General features: G+C 41.0%; 1 protein-coding gene across 1 annotated transcript in view; it reads left to right on the top strand.

Annotated features, from left to right (window-relative positions):
• LOC149254848 (Cox19 family protein (CHCH motif)) overlaps positions 1-18,383 on the top strand; it is a 155,033-nt gene that overhangs the window by 100,363 nt on the left and 36,287 nt on the right. Inside the window, exon 2 of the mRNA XM_089457135.1 lies at positions 5,450-5,526. Coding sequence (XP_089313261.1) covers positions 5,450-5,526 — 77 coding nt within the window. The remainder of the gene's footprint in view (positions 1-5,449; positions 5,527-18,383) is intronic.

Genomic DNA, 18,383 nt, shown 5'->3' with positions numbered 1-18,383 from the left:
ACTTAAGAACCCATTAAAAATATTAATTATTTTAATATCTCCACCGGGTGGAATTTCCCCAAACCATTTTTGGGTCTTGGAGATCTCATGTGCTTTAGCCTCTTCACCACTTTTCATGGCTAGAGCACATCCAATGCTACCCCAAATCAACACTACCAAAAACTAATAGTGCCAACATTCCATTTGTTTGATGAGTCAACAAGTATGAGATGCCAAAACCATACCAAAAAGAACAAGGTTAGTTAAGTATTTTCCTCTAATGCAATAACCATCTCATCCCTCAAGAAATACCATAGAAATGTGTAAAAGAAGGTCCACTTTGGTTGTTATAACAAATTCCAAGAGAGGGATGTCTTAGGAGCATGTGCAAAAGCTTATATCCACGTGCAAGGGCCACCGAACTTCTCAAACCATGAGCCAACAACCTAGGAGAATGTGCATGAGTGGAATGCCCTCCAATTCAAGCATGAAGTGTCCTCAAATCACATATCATCATGTGAACTCATATCAAACCACAGGCAAGAAAACAAGTGTGCCCTAGAAAAATGGGCATGGAGGAGGTTTGACCATATAGAACCTTCAAATAACATCAAGGAAACATGGTTGCCTAAGGCAACGTGCACGTGGAGTAGTCCTCTAGAGAAGACATCTCATCCATATAAATAAACCATCACAAGTCCCAAGGCTAGTGCAATAGAAAAGAGTGCCAAAGGATGTAGAAACTAGAATAATCACACTCAACACTTAGGGACCCCCTCAGATGATGGGTGTTCCCCTCCAACATGTACAATAACCCATGCGAATATATGATATGCTAGGCAAATCATTGTATTGCCTCAATAATCAATTCATTAATGAGGCATGATACTTGGGGAAAACACTTAGTTGATGAGTGCCGTCTTAAAATAAAATGCTAGGGGTTAAGCAAGAGTGCATTATGCTAAGAAAAATCCCACCAAGGCACTAAACACTCCACATGTGCAAGATGGCTGCCTTCAAAAAGTGAGATGACGATACCAACAAGAGATGATAATTAATGAAAAATATGCATCAAAAACCACAAAAGTGGCTTCTCATCTGTCATCCTCCAAACATAGCTTGCTTGGGTAGGGTCTTAAACTTGGACTAGCTCTAATGCTATATGGGGGGCAACACACTTATTTGCAAATGGTGTTTTTGAAAGGAAGATTCACACCCTTGTTGAGAATGATTGATGCATGCTTCATAGTAGGGGGATGGATATAAAATTTTGGCTTGATGCAGTAGCTTGTGCATCTTATATGTTGAATTGCATTCCTACCAGGGCCATGAGGAATGTGACATCTGATGAAGACTAGAGTGGGAAAAATTCATCTATTTCACCTTTTAAGGTCTTTGGTTATGTTCCCTATGCCCACACTCTAGAAGAGAGGAGAAAGAAGATGGAGCCTAAGAGTCACAAATGCATGTTTGTTGGATACAATGAGGAAATAAAGAGTTTTCATTTATATGATCCATCCATTAATAATCCAATCACTTGGATGGATGTCATCTTTGAAGGGAATCCCTCTTTTTTTGGTTCCTTGTATTTTTCTTTTACTTCTACTATTGTTTCTTCTAATGATTTATATGTGCCTATCCTAGATACTAAATCTATTGATGAGGTTGCTAAAGAGACTTCTAAAGATGTTCTTTGTACGTGTTCTTTGTACATTTTCCTCTTGTTTGTAAGATGAGATTCGTTGCCTTTAGTGGTTTGCAAGGATTCTTGATGTTGCAAGTTCAGATGCTTGGATTCCTCTAAGCAAAAGGCAACATGCCAATTTTTCTTTTATGACGAAAGTCATGGTTACTTGTGATCATTTTTGTTATGAGTCTCATTATAAATCGGGAAAGGAAGATGAAATAGCATAAAGATACAACTCTCTAATGAAAAATCAAACTTGGGAGTTGGTTCCTTTTCCCCCAAGGAAGAACACTACTAGCTGTAAATGGATCTACAAGATCATTCTCTTCTGGATGCATTGAGAAGCATAAGGCTTGCTTGCTTGTTAAGGGGTTTTCTCAGAAGGAAAGTATTGATTACATTGAGACTTTTCCCCTTATCACTAAGTTGGATACCGTTTGAATGATTTTGCCATTGTTGCTAGTTTCTAGTGGGATATCCATCACACGAATGTAAAATCCACTTTTTTTTAATAGTGGATGATTTTTGTGAGGAGATTTGGATGCCACAACCTCTTGGTTTTGTTAAGGATGACACTTTTAAAATTGTTTGTAGGTTGAAAGGTTCTTTGTATGGGTTGAATCAAGCACCAAAAGCATGGTATGAGAAAATTGATAAATTCTCTCTTTAGTGATTTCAGTAATTGCCATTTTGATTCTAACCTTTAAGTTAAACATATCAATGGAGATATTTTGATACTTGTTCTTTATCAAGATGACTTGGTTCTTACTAGGAGCAGTCTCGACATGAAGAATAAGCTCGTGAGCACTTATGAAATGATTTATTTGTGTTTTTTTCATTACTTTTGTGGAACTGAAGTTTTGCAGTTAGCTGATCGTATCGTCATTTCACACCCTAAGTATCCGTTTGACCTTGTTAAAAAGTTTCACTTGGAGGATTTGTTTGCGGAAATGAAGTTCCTATGACTAGGGTTAAAAGTTACAGCAAAGCAGAAAGAGAAAGCACATTACAGACCTAGAATAGCAGAAACATGTTTACTATTATGACTAATATGTTTATGGAGACTTACTTGGAATACTGTCGGTTGAAGAAGATCCCCTTGATGAATCCTCTCACTCCAAAGCTTTTCTCCAACACCTTCCTTAAAGTCTTGCACACTAGGGAAGCAAGAAACAAGTGAAAGCAATATAATTGGTGAAACCCTGACTATTCTAATTACTTGAAACCATATAAGAAATCACTGCGAATTCTCTACAATTGAGTAAATGAGGTACAATGCAAAAGATAGAGTTGGAGCGGGAATGAATTGAGTTCTCTATAAAATAATTTGAAGAACAGTACAATTGTAGATACAACTTGGTTTTTTGCTACTGGCACCACATAGAACCACCTTTCAGATCCCTTTTCCCTAGGTCATTGAAGCTCTACTCTGTTATATCGCTTATTAATGCAAAGAGATGAAAGAGGAGTCTCTTTCCAATGCACAGAGATTAAGGGATTGATCAAGAAACAAAAGTTTCTAATTGGAAGAGGAAACTTAAAAAGTAAGAGAAATTATAGACTTGTAGAATGGAAATCAAATTTCCAGCATAAGGGTGCTTCCTCTCCTCCTCCACTGTAAGCTTGATTAAATACTTCTCCAAGTTAGTTTTAGGTCATTGGGGATGGGCTATAGGAGGTTAACTCAGTAAAATTCAAGAACCATACCCGGAAATGCATTATTAACTTATTATGCACTCATTTTATTTTTTTGGTGCAAAATGGAGATTTACGTCAGTTGCTAAAGGGCAATAAGTGTATGTATGTGCTTTGCCTTTGTAGAAGTAGCATATGTACGTGTTATGTCTTTGGAGGAGTTGCGTATATGAACTTAAAACTTGTTTTTTGAAGAGTTCAATGGAGGAGGAAAGTCTGAAAAAGTAAGGGGATGATGAAGTTAGGCCATAGCACACATTAGTTGCAAATTATGCTATAACATGATTGCAAACCTTGTGTTTCCCTATTTTAGTATGGAGTCAAATTGACTACCCAATATACTTTGCCACTAGCAGGTGCTATGTTGTTTTGATAACTTGTTGGTAGTCTCTTGTGTTTGACTCAGAGTAGACTTGACATCACCTTTGTTGTTCGTCTTGTTTTAATATATGTGCATGTTTTGTAGGAATGCCATTTCCTTGCAAAAAGGAAGATTTTATGAGAAGTTAAGGGTACTTACAAATTTTGGTTTTCAATACTCTTCTTTTGGGTTAGGCAAAGTTGGTTGGATAATGAGTTTGATTGGGTTGGAGATGTGGATGAGCTAAATTCCATTTTTGGTATGTTCAATTTGGTATTCAATACTCTTTTGGTGGTTGGGTGAAGTTGGTTGGATATACTAATTTCTGTTGGGTTGGAGGTCCAGATGAGCTGAAGTCTATTGCTGGTTATGCCTACTTTCTTGGTGTGGGCCTTGTTGTATGGTTGAGTAAGAAGTACTGTACGGTTTCCTTTTCTTCTATGGCGGTCAAGTACATAGGTGCTGTCATGGTTGGGTAGGAAGCTATATTGATTCAAACACTTTTGGAAGAGCTTGGTCTTTGTTAGCAACATTTGATGCCACTTCGATGTGATAACTAGGGTGCCATTTAAATTGCTCACCATCTAGTGTATCACTTGAAGACCAAACAGTTTGAGGTCCTTCAACACTTTATTTGACAATTGATACATGATTAGATTATTTGGATGGAGTATTAACACACCAAGGACCTGATTGTTGGCATTTTCACTAAACCTATGATAGAGGTCGAGTTTGTCAAGGTTTAGACTTTGTTTGGGATGAAGCAAGTTCAATAAGGGGGGTACCTTGTAATGCCCCTTCTTGTCTCCAATGTTAAATTTGAGGGGGGATGTTGGTGTAATTAAGGCTCCACTATGTGTACTATTGTAATCTTGTGTGGTGGACATTTTCTTTAATGAGAGGCCTTAATGGTCTATTATTAATGCGGTCATCAAAAAATGGCTTAATGGTTCCTCATGAATGTGGTAGTTAGCCTTGAGCTAATTTCTATAGATAGGAGTTTCGATCGTCATTGTAATGATCATCTTTGGCACAATAATAAAGCATAATAATTTTAAGAGTGGAGTTTTTCCCATATGAGTTTCTCCACTATAAACTTGGTGGTCATGCGATTTGGTGTGTTGACTCTACCTTCTCGTGGCATATTTATTTTTTTCCATAATTCTAACACTTTATACTCAACTAGGGCATCACATTATAATAATAAGAATACTACCAAGATTCCATTGATCACATTTTATTTCATTAAGCCATTGACTATTTCAAAAATCAACTTTATGACTAACATAGAGCTAACAATACATGCAAAGTCACATGCACCATTCATCTCATTTATTTTTTATGTTTTTCTACATCTGGAACCTTTAAGTTGTGCACATTTGTTAGAACAAACAAGGGACAAAGAAAATGAAAGCATAAACGCATTCAACAATAACAAAATCTGGAATTATTTGAGAGTATTTGATATGTTACCCCTTTCATGATGTAGTTAAGTGGCACCTAATCTATATCTTTATTTTTGTTTATAAAGAGGTTAACGTTTAAGGTTAACTCTTTGTTTTTTATATCTTTCCGTGGAGTTTTCATTAGCTTGTTAAAAGCAAATAGTAAAGCATGTTTATGTTGCACTCACTCTATTTTGGCGCACTTCTTTTGATTAGCATTTTGATTTAGTGCTTATTTTATTTTGTGTTTTCTTCCCTTTGTAACGTCTTCGTGCAAATCAGGTTTGAATGACTCAAATTATGACAAGAGCAAGTGTCAAGACCAATTTGACACATATAAGGAGTGCAGGAAAAAAGAGGTATATGCTGTTTCTTGAATGTATTTTTCGTTAGGACCTGCACTTTGTTCTAAACTTTGGTATCTGTTTAGGGCTCTGCAACCAGTATGCTGTTAAGGTATATATTATAATGGGGTCTGTAATGATTAACCATGTATTTTGTCAGTTAACACATTGGTTTCTTCTTAGGTTTTAAGTTTTCTCATTTCATTTTTAGAATTTAACCAAATTTTGATCAGTGGTGAATGCAGCTCATATATTGGCCATAAGGGCCTTGTATGTAGGCACACTACACTTTATTTGAACATTTCTTATGGTAAATATTTTTGGTGGAATTTTTTTCCCAAGTTTGGAGATCCATTTTGAATTTGAAAAGCTGTCAATTGGGCTTTGGTTCACTAATGAGGTTGACAGAGTATTAATCTATCCAGCCGGGTTCCATTATCGTTGTGGTTTGCCCCATTGTAATGGCATGGGTTTCAAAAGGACGAAGCTAGGTGCAAGTTCAGGGAGATTTTGACGAAATAGCTATCCATCAAACTTGGCATCTAAGGTGAAGGAAGTTTGTTCTGGGCAGTGCAACTAGGCATGTTTTTTGAAGCACATCCATAAAAAGTGGAAAACTTTCTTGATTGAGATCTTCGTCATAAATCCTAATATATTATTATTGAATACTGCTTGTGAAAGATATCAATCTTCACATGTTTTTTTTTTTTCTGAATATGACTACTTCTATTAACTGTGTAAAACATATATACAAAAAGATTACATAGGGCAAGGTTTAAGATTTCTCAGTCTCTTTGGCCTTGCCCACATTGCAGCACCCGCGAGCTCTATTACATGACACTGATAAACTGTCCATGGCTGGACTGAACAGAAGAAACACATAAACATATTGACACTTGGACACAGACATATAACACTGAACACATACATTGGACACTTGGACAGGAAGGCCGACATATGGAAATTGAGACAAAAATCCAAAAATACCATAGCAACATCATTCTTCATTCGTAGACTGGAGCTGCTCTTTAATTCGGCATCCGAAGTGAAGCGTGTTCTCAGAATCCGAGAGCTGGATGATTTTGTGAGGACTGTCATTTCTGGCAAGTTCCCTTGGACCTGGCCAGGGAGCCGCATGCACCAGGGAATCAGCAACATAATCCAAATTGAAATCTAAGTCCTCCATTTTCTGTTTTCCTTTGCTCAAATCCGACGGATGAAGGTTTACGGGAACCGAGGGGCCTGCGTCTGGATTCATATGGAGGCCTGGTCTTTCCAGTTTCCTCTCTCCTGCAGTATACGGAACAGACCATCCCATCCCCGGTACAAGCACAGGCTGAACTCCTCCGCTCTCTCCACCCATGGGCAGGCAGGCAATAGGGGATTCATCCCTGCTGTTGTGCTGCTTTTGTTGCTGAGGCTCCAAATCATGTTCAACTTCAATTGTCACAATCAGAGAGGAATTAACATGCGGACAGGGGAGGCGATACCTGAGAATTGGAAGCTCCCTGCGACTGTCTCCCTCAGCTGGGCTACTCTCCCTCTGCCCTCCCACTTCGTCGTTGCTGTCCTGAAACCAACGAGGATGGGAGGTGACCTCAATTGAGGAAGAGGGGGAGTGATGGTCATCTCTCGGCGGAGCGCGTCCCTGAATTCCTCCTCTCCTGCTACCCATTCGCAGCCTGTCTCGCGGCATGCTGTCACCGTCAATGCTCTGGATAGTCGCCCAAATCAACGCTGCTCCCAGTGGCAGGTCCGAATGCGGCCTCCAATCTCGCTCAGGAACCAGAACCAGTCCTGAGGGCTCGTTCCACGAGCGGGCGACCAGTGCCCCTTGCCAGAACGCACTCCTAATTCCTAAATCTTCCTCACAGACCTTACCAACCCAGTGACAAAGCAAATGCATCTGGCGTACCCAATGACCCTGCAAATTCACCTCGCTAACAGCAAGGAATGTCAACCAAACGTTCAACAGAGAACTCACCGTCGTTTTCCCTGTGCTCTCCGCCGTCTCACCTTTGCCAGGTTCCCCCCTCGGCTCTGCTTTCACCTTGCGGCGAGCACAGAGGAGGGTCACAGAACCAGACGCGCTTGTAACCTGCAAACCCGCCATACTCTTCCACTTAACCTCCTTCCTCCCTCGCATGCTTACCTGCTTCCCTCGAGCCGAGAGGACTGGCATTAATGCCATCCCCTTGCCAGCCTCCGCCTTATTTACTCCCCTTGAATTTCTTGCAACGTGGTACCGTCCCACCTTGAGGTCTTGACACCCGGCCACGTGATGGCCCGTGCCACTCTTGCTTGTCTTAATCACCCGCATCCGGGTCAATGAGATCCTTCTTCGCTTGAGATATACAGTCATGATTGAGCTTATTATCTTTGGAGTTGTTCAGAGAGCCCGTGAAATATGAGATGGCTTGTGAGGCTCCTTTGTTGGCTAATATGTCTGCCACCTTATTCGCTGTCCTTCTTACATGCTTGAACTCTATACTTTGAGTGGTGTGTAGTTTCTCCTCCAATGATTCTAATCTGCTTAATAGTCTCCAGCTCACTGCCACCTTGGCTGCCGGTGATCCGGCTTGGAGTCTTTGGGCAGCGTTGATTAGAATTAAAGAATCCCCTTCTATTTCCAAAGGGAAATAGTTGTGCTGTTCTGCAATGCATACTCCTTTCCATAAAGCTTCTAGTTCGGCTACATTATTGGTATCTTTACCTAAAGCTCCATAGAAGATCTGGATTATTTCCCCTGCGTGGTTACGAAAGAGTCCTCCATAACCTGCCAGACCAGGATTTCCTTTGGCCGCCCCATCAAAATTCATCTTGTAGGACTCAAACCCAGGGGGGGACCAGCTGGAGGGAGAGGAGCTGCTGATGGTGGATCTGACATCATCTTTTTGGATCATTGAGAGCTTTATGTTCCAAGCCTTCAGGATCTTGCTTTCTAATGGAGTGGTTGGCATGTCCGTATCTGACCATGCTTTGAGGGACAGAGTTTCTTGCAACTGATTAGTGAGGATAGTCCATAAGGCTTCCAATGACCGAGAAGCGTTATTAAAGATTCTGTGATTCCGTTCTTTCCAGAGAAGCCAGTAAATGAAGCCTGGTAGGAGTCTCCACAGGTGATTTAGTAGCGGGCTTTTGTAGGGAGAGGGGTTCCATTTCCTTAAATTTTCTGTTATATCTTCTGTCTTGACATCTGTTTTCATGTGACAGCTCTCTACTTTTCCCCAGATTGTCTTGGCTAGCAAGCAGGTCTCCATAAGATGTCCTATCGTTTCAGAGGCAGTATTACAGTTCGGACATCTAGATGGCCCTACAAAACCTCGTTTTGTCAGATTATCCCACGTTAATATTCTTCGTTTGCTGAGTAGCCATAGAAATGTGGAAATTTTGGGCCATATTTCTGGTCTCCAGATCTTTTCCCATATCGGGTCCTTGAATGGTTGGTTTCCATTATGTCTGAGCTGATGGGCTTCTTGAGTTGTGAATGTGCCTTTGTGTTTATGTCCCCATCGAAGTCTATCAAGTTGAGGAGAGAATCTGATTTTCCTGTATGAGAGTTCTTCCTCTATTTCTTCATAAGTTTCGCTTTGCCAATTATCTTGCCAAAGGCTGGCCTTTTTCCAGGTTCTGAAGTCCATGCTTTCAGAATGCTGCCAAAACTGATTAACTTGTGTGAGTCCTGTTTGTTGCATTTTCTCTTGCAATAGAGGCTTGTGAAAGATTGTATTCAGTGGGGGAAGCTGCTGCCACGAGTCCTCCCAGAATTTTGCTGAGTTTCCAGAGTGCACCTCCCAAAAGCAATGTTCTTGTATAAATTTGCTGTGTGGTTTAGCGGCATTCCATATGGGAGAACCTTGTATAGTGGAGTTAATTCTAATTAGATCATTCCATTGGCTACCTGGTGCGTACTTGGCTTGCCACAATTTGGCCCATAGGGCATTTGGCTTGGTGAGCCAATTCCACCACAGGCGGGCTCCCATGATTTCATTGCTATGCATCGGGTCTCTAAGTCCTAGTCCCCCTTCTGATTTGGGTTTGCATACTTCAGACCATTTGACCAGTGCCCACTTTCTGTTGAGACCCGAAGAGCCCCAGAGAAAATTGCGCTGGAGATTACGGATTGATTTGAGGACCCATTTAGGTGCAGCTAAAAGAGAAAAGAGATATATCGGCAAGGCTTGGAGAACCGACTTGATTAATATGAGCCTACTTGCTGTGTTGAGAGCTCGATACGTCCAGAGTGAGAGTTTTGATTCAAATTTGTCTATAAGTGACTTCCAGGAGGAGTGGTTGATGGCTGCCGCAACGAGAGGGGCTCCAAGATAAGTTGACGGAAGTTTAGAAATTTTAAACTGCAGAATTCTAGCAATATTTCTTTGAGTGGAGAGGGGTGTATTGAAGAAAAACAGATGTGATTTCGAAGAGTTGATGGAGGTTCCCGAGGCGTTTGAGAAGATAGAGAGCAGAGACTTAAAAACTGAGGCTTCCTTGGAGGATGGATGGCCAAAAAGCAGGGTATCATCAACAAATTGTTGATGGGAGTGAGGAGGAGAGCCATGGACTGTGATTCCTTTTAGCATTTGAGTGGATATAGCTGCCTTCAACAATCTGCCTAGCCCCTCTGCCATAAGAACAAAGAGAAAAGGCGACAATGGATCCCCTTGCCTAATGCCCCTTGATGGCCGAAAAGGTTGTGAAGGAGAACCGTTTAACAAAACTGAAAAGCTTGGGGAGGAGATTAAGTTGTAGACCCATCGTGTCCAAGTATGACTGAAGCCAAAAGCGATGAGCATTTTTTGAATATAGTTCCAACTAAGCTTGTCAAAAGCTTTTGATAAATCTAACTTGAGGAGCATACCTGGTTTGTTGAGAATCTTGAGAGAGTGAATCACTTCATTAGAGAGAACGATCCCGTCCATAATTTGCCGTCCCTCAACATATCCTGTTTGTTCCGGGGAGATGAGCAAGGGTAGCAGCGGTTTGAGTCGGTTTGCAATGACTTTTGATATAAGCTTATATATGACATTGCATAATGCAATTGGTCTGAAGCTTTCAGGCTTGCTTGGTTCTGCACATTTTGGAACAAGTGCTATAAAGGTGGTATTGAGAGCTGGGAGGATCCAGTGCATGCTTCGCGATTCTTCCACTAGCTCCCAAACTTCTTCTTTAAGTAGATCCCAGAATGCATGGTAGAAGTTTGCTGTGAACCCGTCCGGCCCTGGGGCTTTGCCATCTTTGAGCTGGTTCATAGCTTCCTCAATTTCCTTTAGGGATGTCGGCTGTAGTAGTTTATTGTTGTGCTCCTCAGTGATGATTCTAGGAATGTGCTGAGTGATGGCTTTGATCTCTGCATCTCTGTTTCCTTCTGGCTCTTTGAGAATATTTTGGAAGTATTGTGTTAACTCTTTCTCCATGTCTTCATGGTTTTCTACTCTTTCGCCCTGCTGATTGTTGATGAAGGTGATGTTGTTGTGCATTCGTCTCTGTACAGCAGTTCTATGAAAAAATTTTGTGTTTTTTTCCCCATCTTTTAGCCAGGTGATTCGAGATTTCTGTTGCCATAGTATTTCTTCTTGTTTTCTTCTTTCTTCTAATTTTTGCCAAAGGATCTGCTCTTGCTGTGTCTGTTCCTCTGTGCGTCCTTCTTCAATAATAGTTTGCTGGAGATTCTCCATTTGTTGTTCCAATCTTTGTCGATCTTCCTGTATGTTGCCGAATTGAGTCTTGTTCCAATTTTTGAGAGCCTGTTTAAGGTTTTTCAGTTTTTGTTGGAATTGAAACATTTTGGCCCCTTCTGGAGGTCTGTAAGCTTTCCAGGCGTCCTCCACGATCTGGCGGAATTTTGTGTTAGTAAGCCAAAAAGCCTCGAAGCGGAAGGGTCGATTACATTTTGCTCCCGGCCTCGACCACTGGAGCATTATGGGCCAGTGATCAGATCCTCCGTGTGGTAGTATTGACGTGTTGAAGTCGCCGCCTAAGTGGATTGCATTATCTGAAAGGAGAAATCGGTCAAGTCTAGAGGCAATGTGATTGACCCCGCTGCGCTTGTTGGTCCAGGTAAAAATGCCATTGGAAGTAGGAATATCCATTAAATGATTGTCCTGAATGAAGTCTTTGAATCCTTTGCTATCTGATTCCAGCCGTGATCTTCCCCCTGTTTTTTCCTCCAGCGATTTGATGATGTTGAAGTCCCCCCCGCTTATCCATAGCGGGAATTGTCGATTTTCATTCAACCTGGACAGTGTTTCCAACAGATCCAATTTGTGTTGATTATTTTGCGGGAAATAAACATTGGTTAGTTGACCATGAATCTGAGTTCCTATGAGATGAAAGGAAGCCTGTATGAGAAAGTGTGCAGCATGGAAGTCGTAAAGATTAAGGATTTTTGGGTTCCATAATATTGCTAATCCTCCTGATGCACCTGAAGCCCCGACTGACATTAGATTACTGCCTGCCCATATTTTGTTTCGGACCTTGTCCATATCTATTGTGCTTTTTTTTGTTTCTTGAAGAAAAACTAGCGACGGTTTTTCTTTCTGAATCAAGTTTTTGATCATCCTACTTTTTGAGGGACTGTTTAGTCCTCTTACATTCCATGAGACTAGCTTCATGGTAAATGTGATGCGGGTTTGTAGAACCTTGTCAGCTTAGGGAATCGCCCTGATTCCACAAGCAATTCTCCTACAGCAATGGTTCTTTGCAAGTCCGTCTTGCGCCCTCTCTTTTTGTTTTCTTTGAGAATCTTCTTTGCGTCCCATGGACTTCCACCTTGTATACCTAGATGTTTGTTGTGCTGAACTTTGGTTAAGACTCCTTCCAGTCGTTCAATTTGCCATGGAGGAATGGAGTTGTATTCTTTTTGCTTACAAGCTGTTTCAAGTTTTAAAATGTCTATGCCTTCTATGATAATGTTCTCCGGATCCTGATCCATGTTGCTGGGTGTATTCTGTTCCTCCTCTTCGGTTAAGGTATGTAGACTTAGAGCTATAGCTGCATCCATGTCCATATCAGATTCCGGATGCTTAGAATCTATATGAGCTTTCCCTTTACCTTCCAAAGGGTCAGCAGGCATCGAATCATCCTTAGGGCTATCTTCTGGAAGAGATTGGGATGAGCGCTCAGAGCTGATTTTAGCTGCTAAAGTATTTGCAATGGGAGCCTGGGAGGAAGAGGGTTGGGGGTTGGAGTGCAGAGTCTCGCTGTTGTGTGGATACTGGTTGGCAAGAGGCGAGAACATGTTCTTGGCGTCAATACGGAAGGGGGTTTCATGGGTTCCTTGATGCTTTTTAGGATGTCTACGGCGGTTGGGTATTGAGATGAAGCCTTCAGCATCTGTTTGAGGTTCAGAAGGATGAGCTTTGGAGGATTGATTTAGAGGGCAGTCTCTAAATAAATGCCCATGGGCATGACACTTACGGCAACGAAAGGGAATATGCTCATAATCTAAAGTTTGTTCCCATTCAAAGTCTTCGTGAAGGAGACTTACCGATTCCGCTAAAGTCTTGGTCAGGTGCATTTTGACGCAGATCCTGGCATATGAGGTAAACTTGCGCTTCTTTGTCTCTTCCGCTACTTTGATGAAGGTTCCTAGTCTGTTGCCAATGTCTGTAAGTGTGTCCTCCTTCCAATATTCCACTGGTAGACCATACATTCTGATCCAAACCGGAGCCCAGCTGAAGTCCTCCTTGTTTGGGTCAAAACGGGGCTTCCATTCTGTGAGATAAAGCCCAGAGGAGTTGAAAAAATAAGGGCCGCCTTCGAATACCTTGGTCTTATCTTCCAGACAGTTAAATATGGCTGTAAAAAAGCCCTTTGGTCCTAATTGCAGTGTCACCTGTCCCTTGGGTTTCCATTTGGATGCTATCCAGCCATTCAGGGCACGTTCTGTCGGCCAGAATCCCAAGAATTTGCCTATCAGAGCGTGGTCTTGCATGTACTGTATTTCTCCATTGATCCTGTGACTGGGCAGTTCGATCTTGATGCGCTCTGTCGATTTGGGAATGCAGGTAGCCGAAGTCGCCTTTGGCTGTGACGCAGAGCCTTCTGGAGCCTGTTCTGTGTCCGAATCCGTGGCTGCCACCTTGTCTGCAGGGATTTCGTACTCATGAGTTTTCCTATTCTTTTTCTCGCGATTGGTTTCAGGAGGGGGCGGCGGCGCATTTTTTTCTATTCCGCTGAAGGTATCATTCGAGGGAGGGGAGGCAGAGCCTTCCCCTCCTGCAGGCGCAGCCATCGAGGTGTGTCACTCGTAGACCGGCCTCTGGCCTTGCAAAGCCTGGGTTGTTCCTGTAAGTTTCAGAGATGGCGGCGGCAGGGGCCTGTACATCCGTGAGGTTGCAGAGCTCTAGCTAAAAACCTAACTCCTTAAACACAAGAAACTGAACTCTTCACAGACGCAAGTGAGATCATCAATCTTCACATGTTAGTATTGTTGGGTATTGGAAATAGGTTTTATGCATCCAACAACATTTACTTTTGATGAGATGATGATGATTTGTTATTATCTTTTCTTTTTTGAAAGTGCTCATCTCAAATTGCATAAGCATTACAATTGAATCAAACATGTGAGGCACTGGGTTACCACAAAATCTACTAGGCCTCGTGCAAAGCCTGAGTAGGCAACCTAGGTCTTATGGCAATAAAAGATCAGCCACCACTATCACCTTAGTGGCTTCTCTCTAGCTATTTAGCGGTGGATGTTATCTCCGCAAGGTAGCTTTCCCTACTAGTGATCACGAGCAAGGTATTCAAATAAGGAGGGTTCAATAGTGATGCAAGGTATAATAATTGAAGTAAAAGGTATTGGCCAAGCCTTGAGAGGCTGAGATAAGAGTTGCCTAGAGTTCAAGAACAATTTCGTAAGACCTTTATGACTTTGAAGAAAGTTGCTATAAGTTAGGGTTTGTATGATATGCAAATTTAGGGCACACAATGGCATATACCAACTTGAGAAAATATGCTATGAGTGATAGTATCAACAAAGGAGCAAAGGCTATGAAGAAAGCAAGCTAGGGTTAAGTAAACAATTGTTTTAAATGGATGAAAATGCATATGGAAGCAATTAAAATCAAGACATCAACACTAATTTTGGGGTGAAAGCATGCAATAAATGCTAGATTTTGTCTATTTACATTTATTAAATCCCTTTTGATAGGGCATAAAAAATTAACAATAATTGCTATTAAATGTAGATCTAAGGTAACCCTAACCCTAGTTACCATGAATTTAAGAGAAAAAGAAGAAGCTTAAATGACTACCTCAAGCTAGTCTAGTGTCTTCTCTCAACTAGGCAATGGAGTCAATGATGGTGAGGTCAACGATAGAAGAACCTGGATAAGGTGGGTGGAGGACTAAGAAGCTATTGTTGGAAATATTGAGAGGGGGGGTGAATCAGTATTTCTTTTCAATTGTTTTTTTGTTTTTGTTTTTGTTTTTTTGTTTCAGTTAAATTATTTATATTTAGAACACAAAATGAACAATAGGAATAAATGCTTTTACTAATATAATCTTTACAATAAATCAGGTACAATATATATAAGGCTCGAATCTGTTGCCAAGCACCAACTTGGTCTTTTGTGAGGCTCCAATCTCTAGGGTTCCAACCCTATCTTCTCAAGGCACCAACCTTGTGTTTAGGAGCACCAACTCCAAGGACACCAATCCTTCCAATTCTGAGGCACCAACCCCAAGGGCTCCGACCCTATAGTTTTGCTTTGTCAAGAAATGTTTTGATTGTATTACACTGCTCTCAAAATCTTCTTCACTGTGTTCTGTCAATCTACAGCTTCACTGCTACATCAATGACAACTTGTCTTCATATGAAGGAGTCTTCACAATTCTTCATATTGCCCACACAGAGTCTGCAACGTTACCTTATGATGATTTCAAATAGCCATCATGATCTCCAATAATGTCTCCAAGATCTGCTGATGTTTTTCAACAAGATATCTTTGATAAGTTGCACTAAGCCTCAATGTCTGCACAATAAAAACAATTCTCTGTGTTTTTTTTTTCAACCCTCTGTTCTTACTGTTGCGGTAACTGTTTCGGGAGTGACTGCTTCTTATTGTCGCGATATCTTACTTCCAAGAAACAAACTCACAATCACTTCAATGCTGGTGTTGTCTACTGCTCCCTTCAAACGATGACAGTTGAAACTTTATTTCCTTTCACAAAACTGTTCTTCAAAAAACTGTGTTCTGTACTTCTTCCATCAATTTATTTATAACAGGTCTGAGCCTTTTTAAAGATTAACCCAATCAACCGAATATTTTTACCTTCATCTTCCGCTAGCTGTTCGGCTTCCTCTGTGCTCACTTGACCTTCGGCTTTCTTTCTACCGTTCACTCGACCTTTGGCTTCCTTTCTTATACTAATTCACGTTCATGAGTTGTGAACTGTCCTTCTTCTCCACATAGAGGTCCCACATGCCACATCATCACCTTTAATCCTGCAATCGCAACTTCATAAAAAATCAGAGGTTTTACAAGTGTGCACATGCTCTGTCTTCCAATGGAGCGGATGCGATATTCAATGAACTGTTTTTAATGAATCCATCAGGTCCACAAATCTATCGCAATCAGAGGTTTTAACATCCCTTTGAAACTTGCGAGATTGCGGATGCGATATTACATTAAATAGTTGTTAATAAATCCGTCGGGTTCACAGCCTTATCGCAATTGATGGTTTGCGGGACTTTGACTGGCACATGGATTAAAAATGGCCTTAACCCCCGCAGTTGACCGTGATCTAAGGATTGACTATGAGATCGACGGCTAGGATTGAGTGCGGGACTTCATTCACGATCAAGGGAGTCCGTACTTTCCTACCCCTGCTCTTCCGATAGCTGTTGCTTCTGTGACTTCTCTTCACTCTTCCGCTCTTCCAATAGTTTTCTTATTTACTCCTCTGTTATCGCTGTTGCTCTTTGTTCTTTCGATAACACTTACCCTTGGGCATATGCGATAACCTGCTTCTCTTGCTCCGATGAATTTATTCTTTGATGGCTTTCCATAAACTCTTTCATCTTTCTCTTTGGCTTCTTGCTCCTGTTGCTTCACGGATCTACTGCTTCTATTCTGTCTGTATATATATATATATATATTCAATCCAGTTGGGTCCTCCATCTCATCATATCATCATATATCAAGCTTTCATCACTATGAGCATTATGATCAATGGGCATCAATGAGAAATCATGTATCAGAGAATTTGCCATTACAAACACTGCTATATTGACATCAATGACAACCTAGATTAACAATCTCCCCCTTTGTCATTGATGGCCATATTCTTCTTCTCTCCCCCTTTTTACATCAATGGCAAAGGAGTGCACAAGGACTCCCCCTGTCGAACTGCTCCCCCTGTCATGCAACATCTTTATGAATCAACTTAATGTGATGCTAGAGAAATAACCCCCATCTTTTGGCGAAGATGTTCAAATGCTTCTCAAGGAAGAGGTTTTGTGAAAATATCAGCTATTTGCTCCTTAGTATTGATATATTCCCAGATGATGTTTTGTTCAGCTACTTGTTCACGAAGGAAATGATACTTGATTGGTATATGTTTGGTCTTTGAGTGCATCACTGGATTTTTGCTGAGACTGATAGCACTCATGTTATCACAATAGATGGTGATTGGTTGATTTGTACCTATGTTGACATCTTTCAGAGCTTCCTTCATCCATAATATTTGAGTACAACAATCTGCAACAGCTATATACTCGGCTTCCACTGTAGATAGTGATATGGATGTTTGTTTTTTGCTGAGCCAAGATACTAGACAATCTCCTAGGAAGAATGCAGTTCCATTAGTACTTTTTCGATCATCCGACACTTTTGGCCCAATCAACATCGGTGTATGTAGTCACAGTAAGAGTTGAGCTCTTAGGGTACCAAAGACCAAAATCAGGAGTTCCTTTCAAGTATTTGAGAATTCTTTTTACATCCAACAAATGGGATTATTTAGGAGCTGATTGAAATCTTCCCACCATTCCTACTGCTTGCATAATGTCAGGTCTCATAGCAGTTAAGTATAGGAGGGCTCCAATTATTGACCTGTAATGAGTTGCATCTATCGAAGGAGAGTCATCTTCTTTGCTTGATTTGCAATCTGTGGTCATAGGTGTGTTCATGGGTGCACAGTCTTCCATTCCATATCTTTTAAGCATGTCTTAAGATATTTTGCTTGAGATATGAACATGCTTGCCATGGTTTGAGATACTTGTAGTCCAAGGAAGTAAGACAACTCTCCTATCATCGACATCTCGAACTCTTTTGACATATTTTGAGCAAACTCATGGCTCATCTCATCATTATTACTAGCAAAAATCAAATCATCAACATAGACAAGAGTGACTAGTAACTTATCCTCATCCATCTTTATGTAGAGATTACTTCCTGCCACCCCCTTCTTGAAGCCTTGTTGTGGTAGATAGTGATCCAATCTTACGTACCAAGCTCTAGGAGCTTGTTTCAACCCATATAATGCCTTTTTCAACTTACAAACAAAGTCTTTTCCTTATGCTAGATTAAACCCTTCTAGTTGCTCCATGTAGACTTCTTCCTTGAGTTCCCCATTCATAAATGCTGATTTTATGTCCATTTGATAGATTTTAAATCCTTTTGAGCAAGAAAATGCCAAGAACATCCTTATAGCTTCCACACGAGCTACTGGTGCAAAGGTTTCTTCAAAGTCGATTCCTTCAATTTGTGAATAACCTTTACAAACAAGCCTTGTCTTATTTTAGATGATTTGTCCATCTTCATTCATTTTTTTTTTGAACACCCACTTGGTTCCAATTATATTTTTATCCTTTGGACGAGGTACCAGCTCCCATGTCTCATTCTTCTCGATTTGAGACATTTCTC

This window comes from Pinus tabuliformis, chromosome 7 (assembly GCF_031772625.1).
Source record: "Pinus tabuliformis cultivar Carrire ecotype Pingquan chromosome 7, CPIR1, whole genome shotgun sequence".
Lineage (NCBI taxonomy): Eukaryota > Viridiplantae > Streptophyta > Pinopsida > Pinales > Pinaceae > Pinus > Pinus tabuliformis.
The sequence above is the reverse complement of the archived record's forward strand: the minus strand, read 5'-3'. Positions and strand labels throughout refer to the sequence as shown.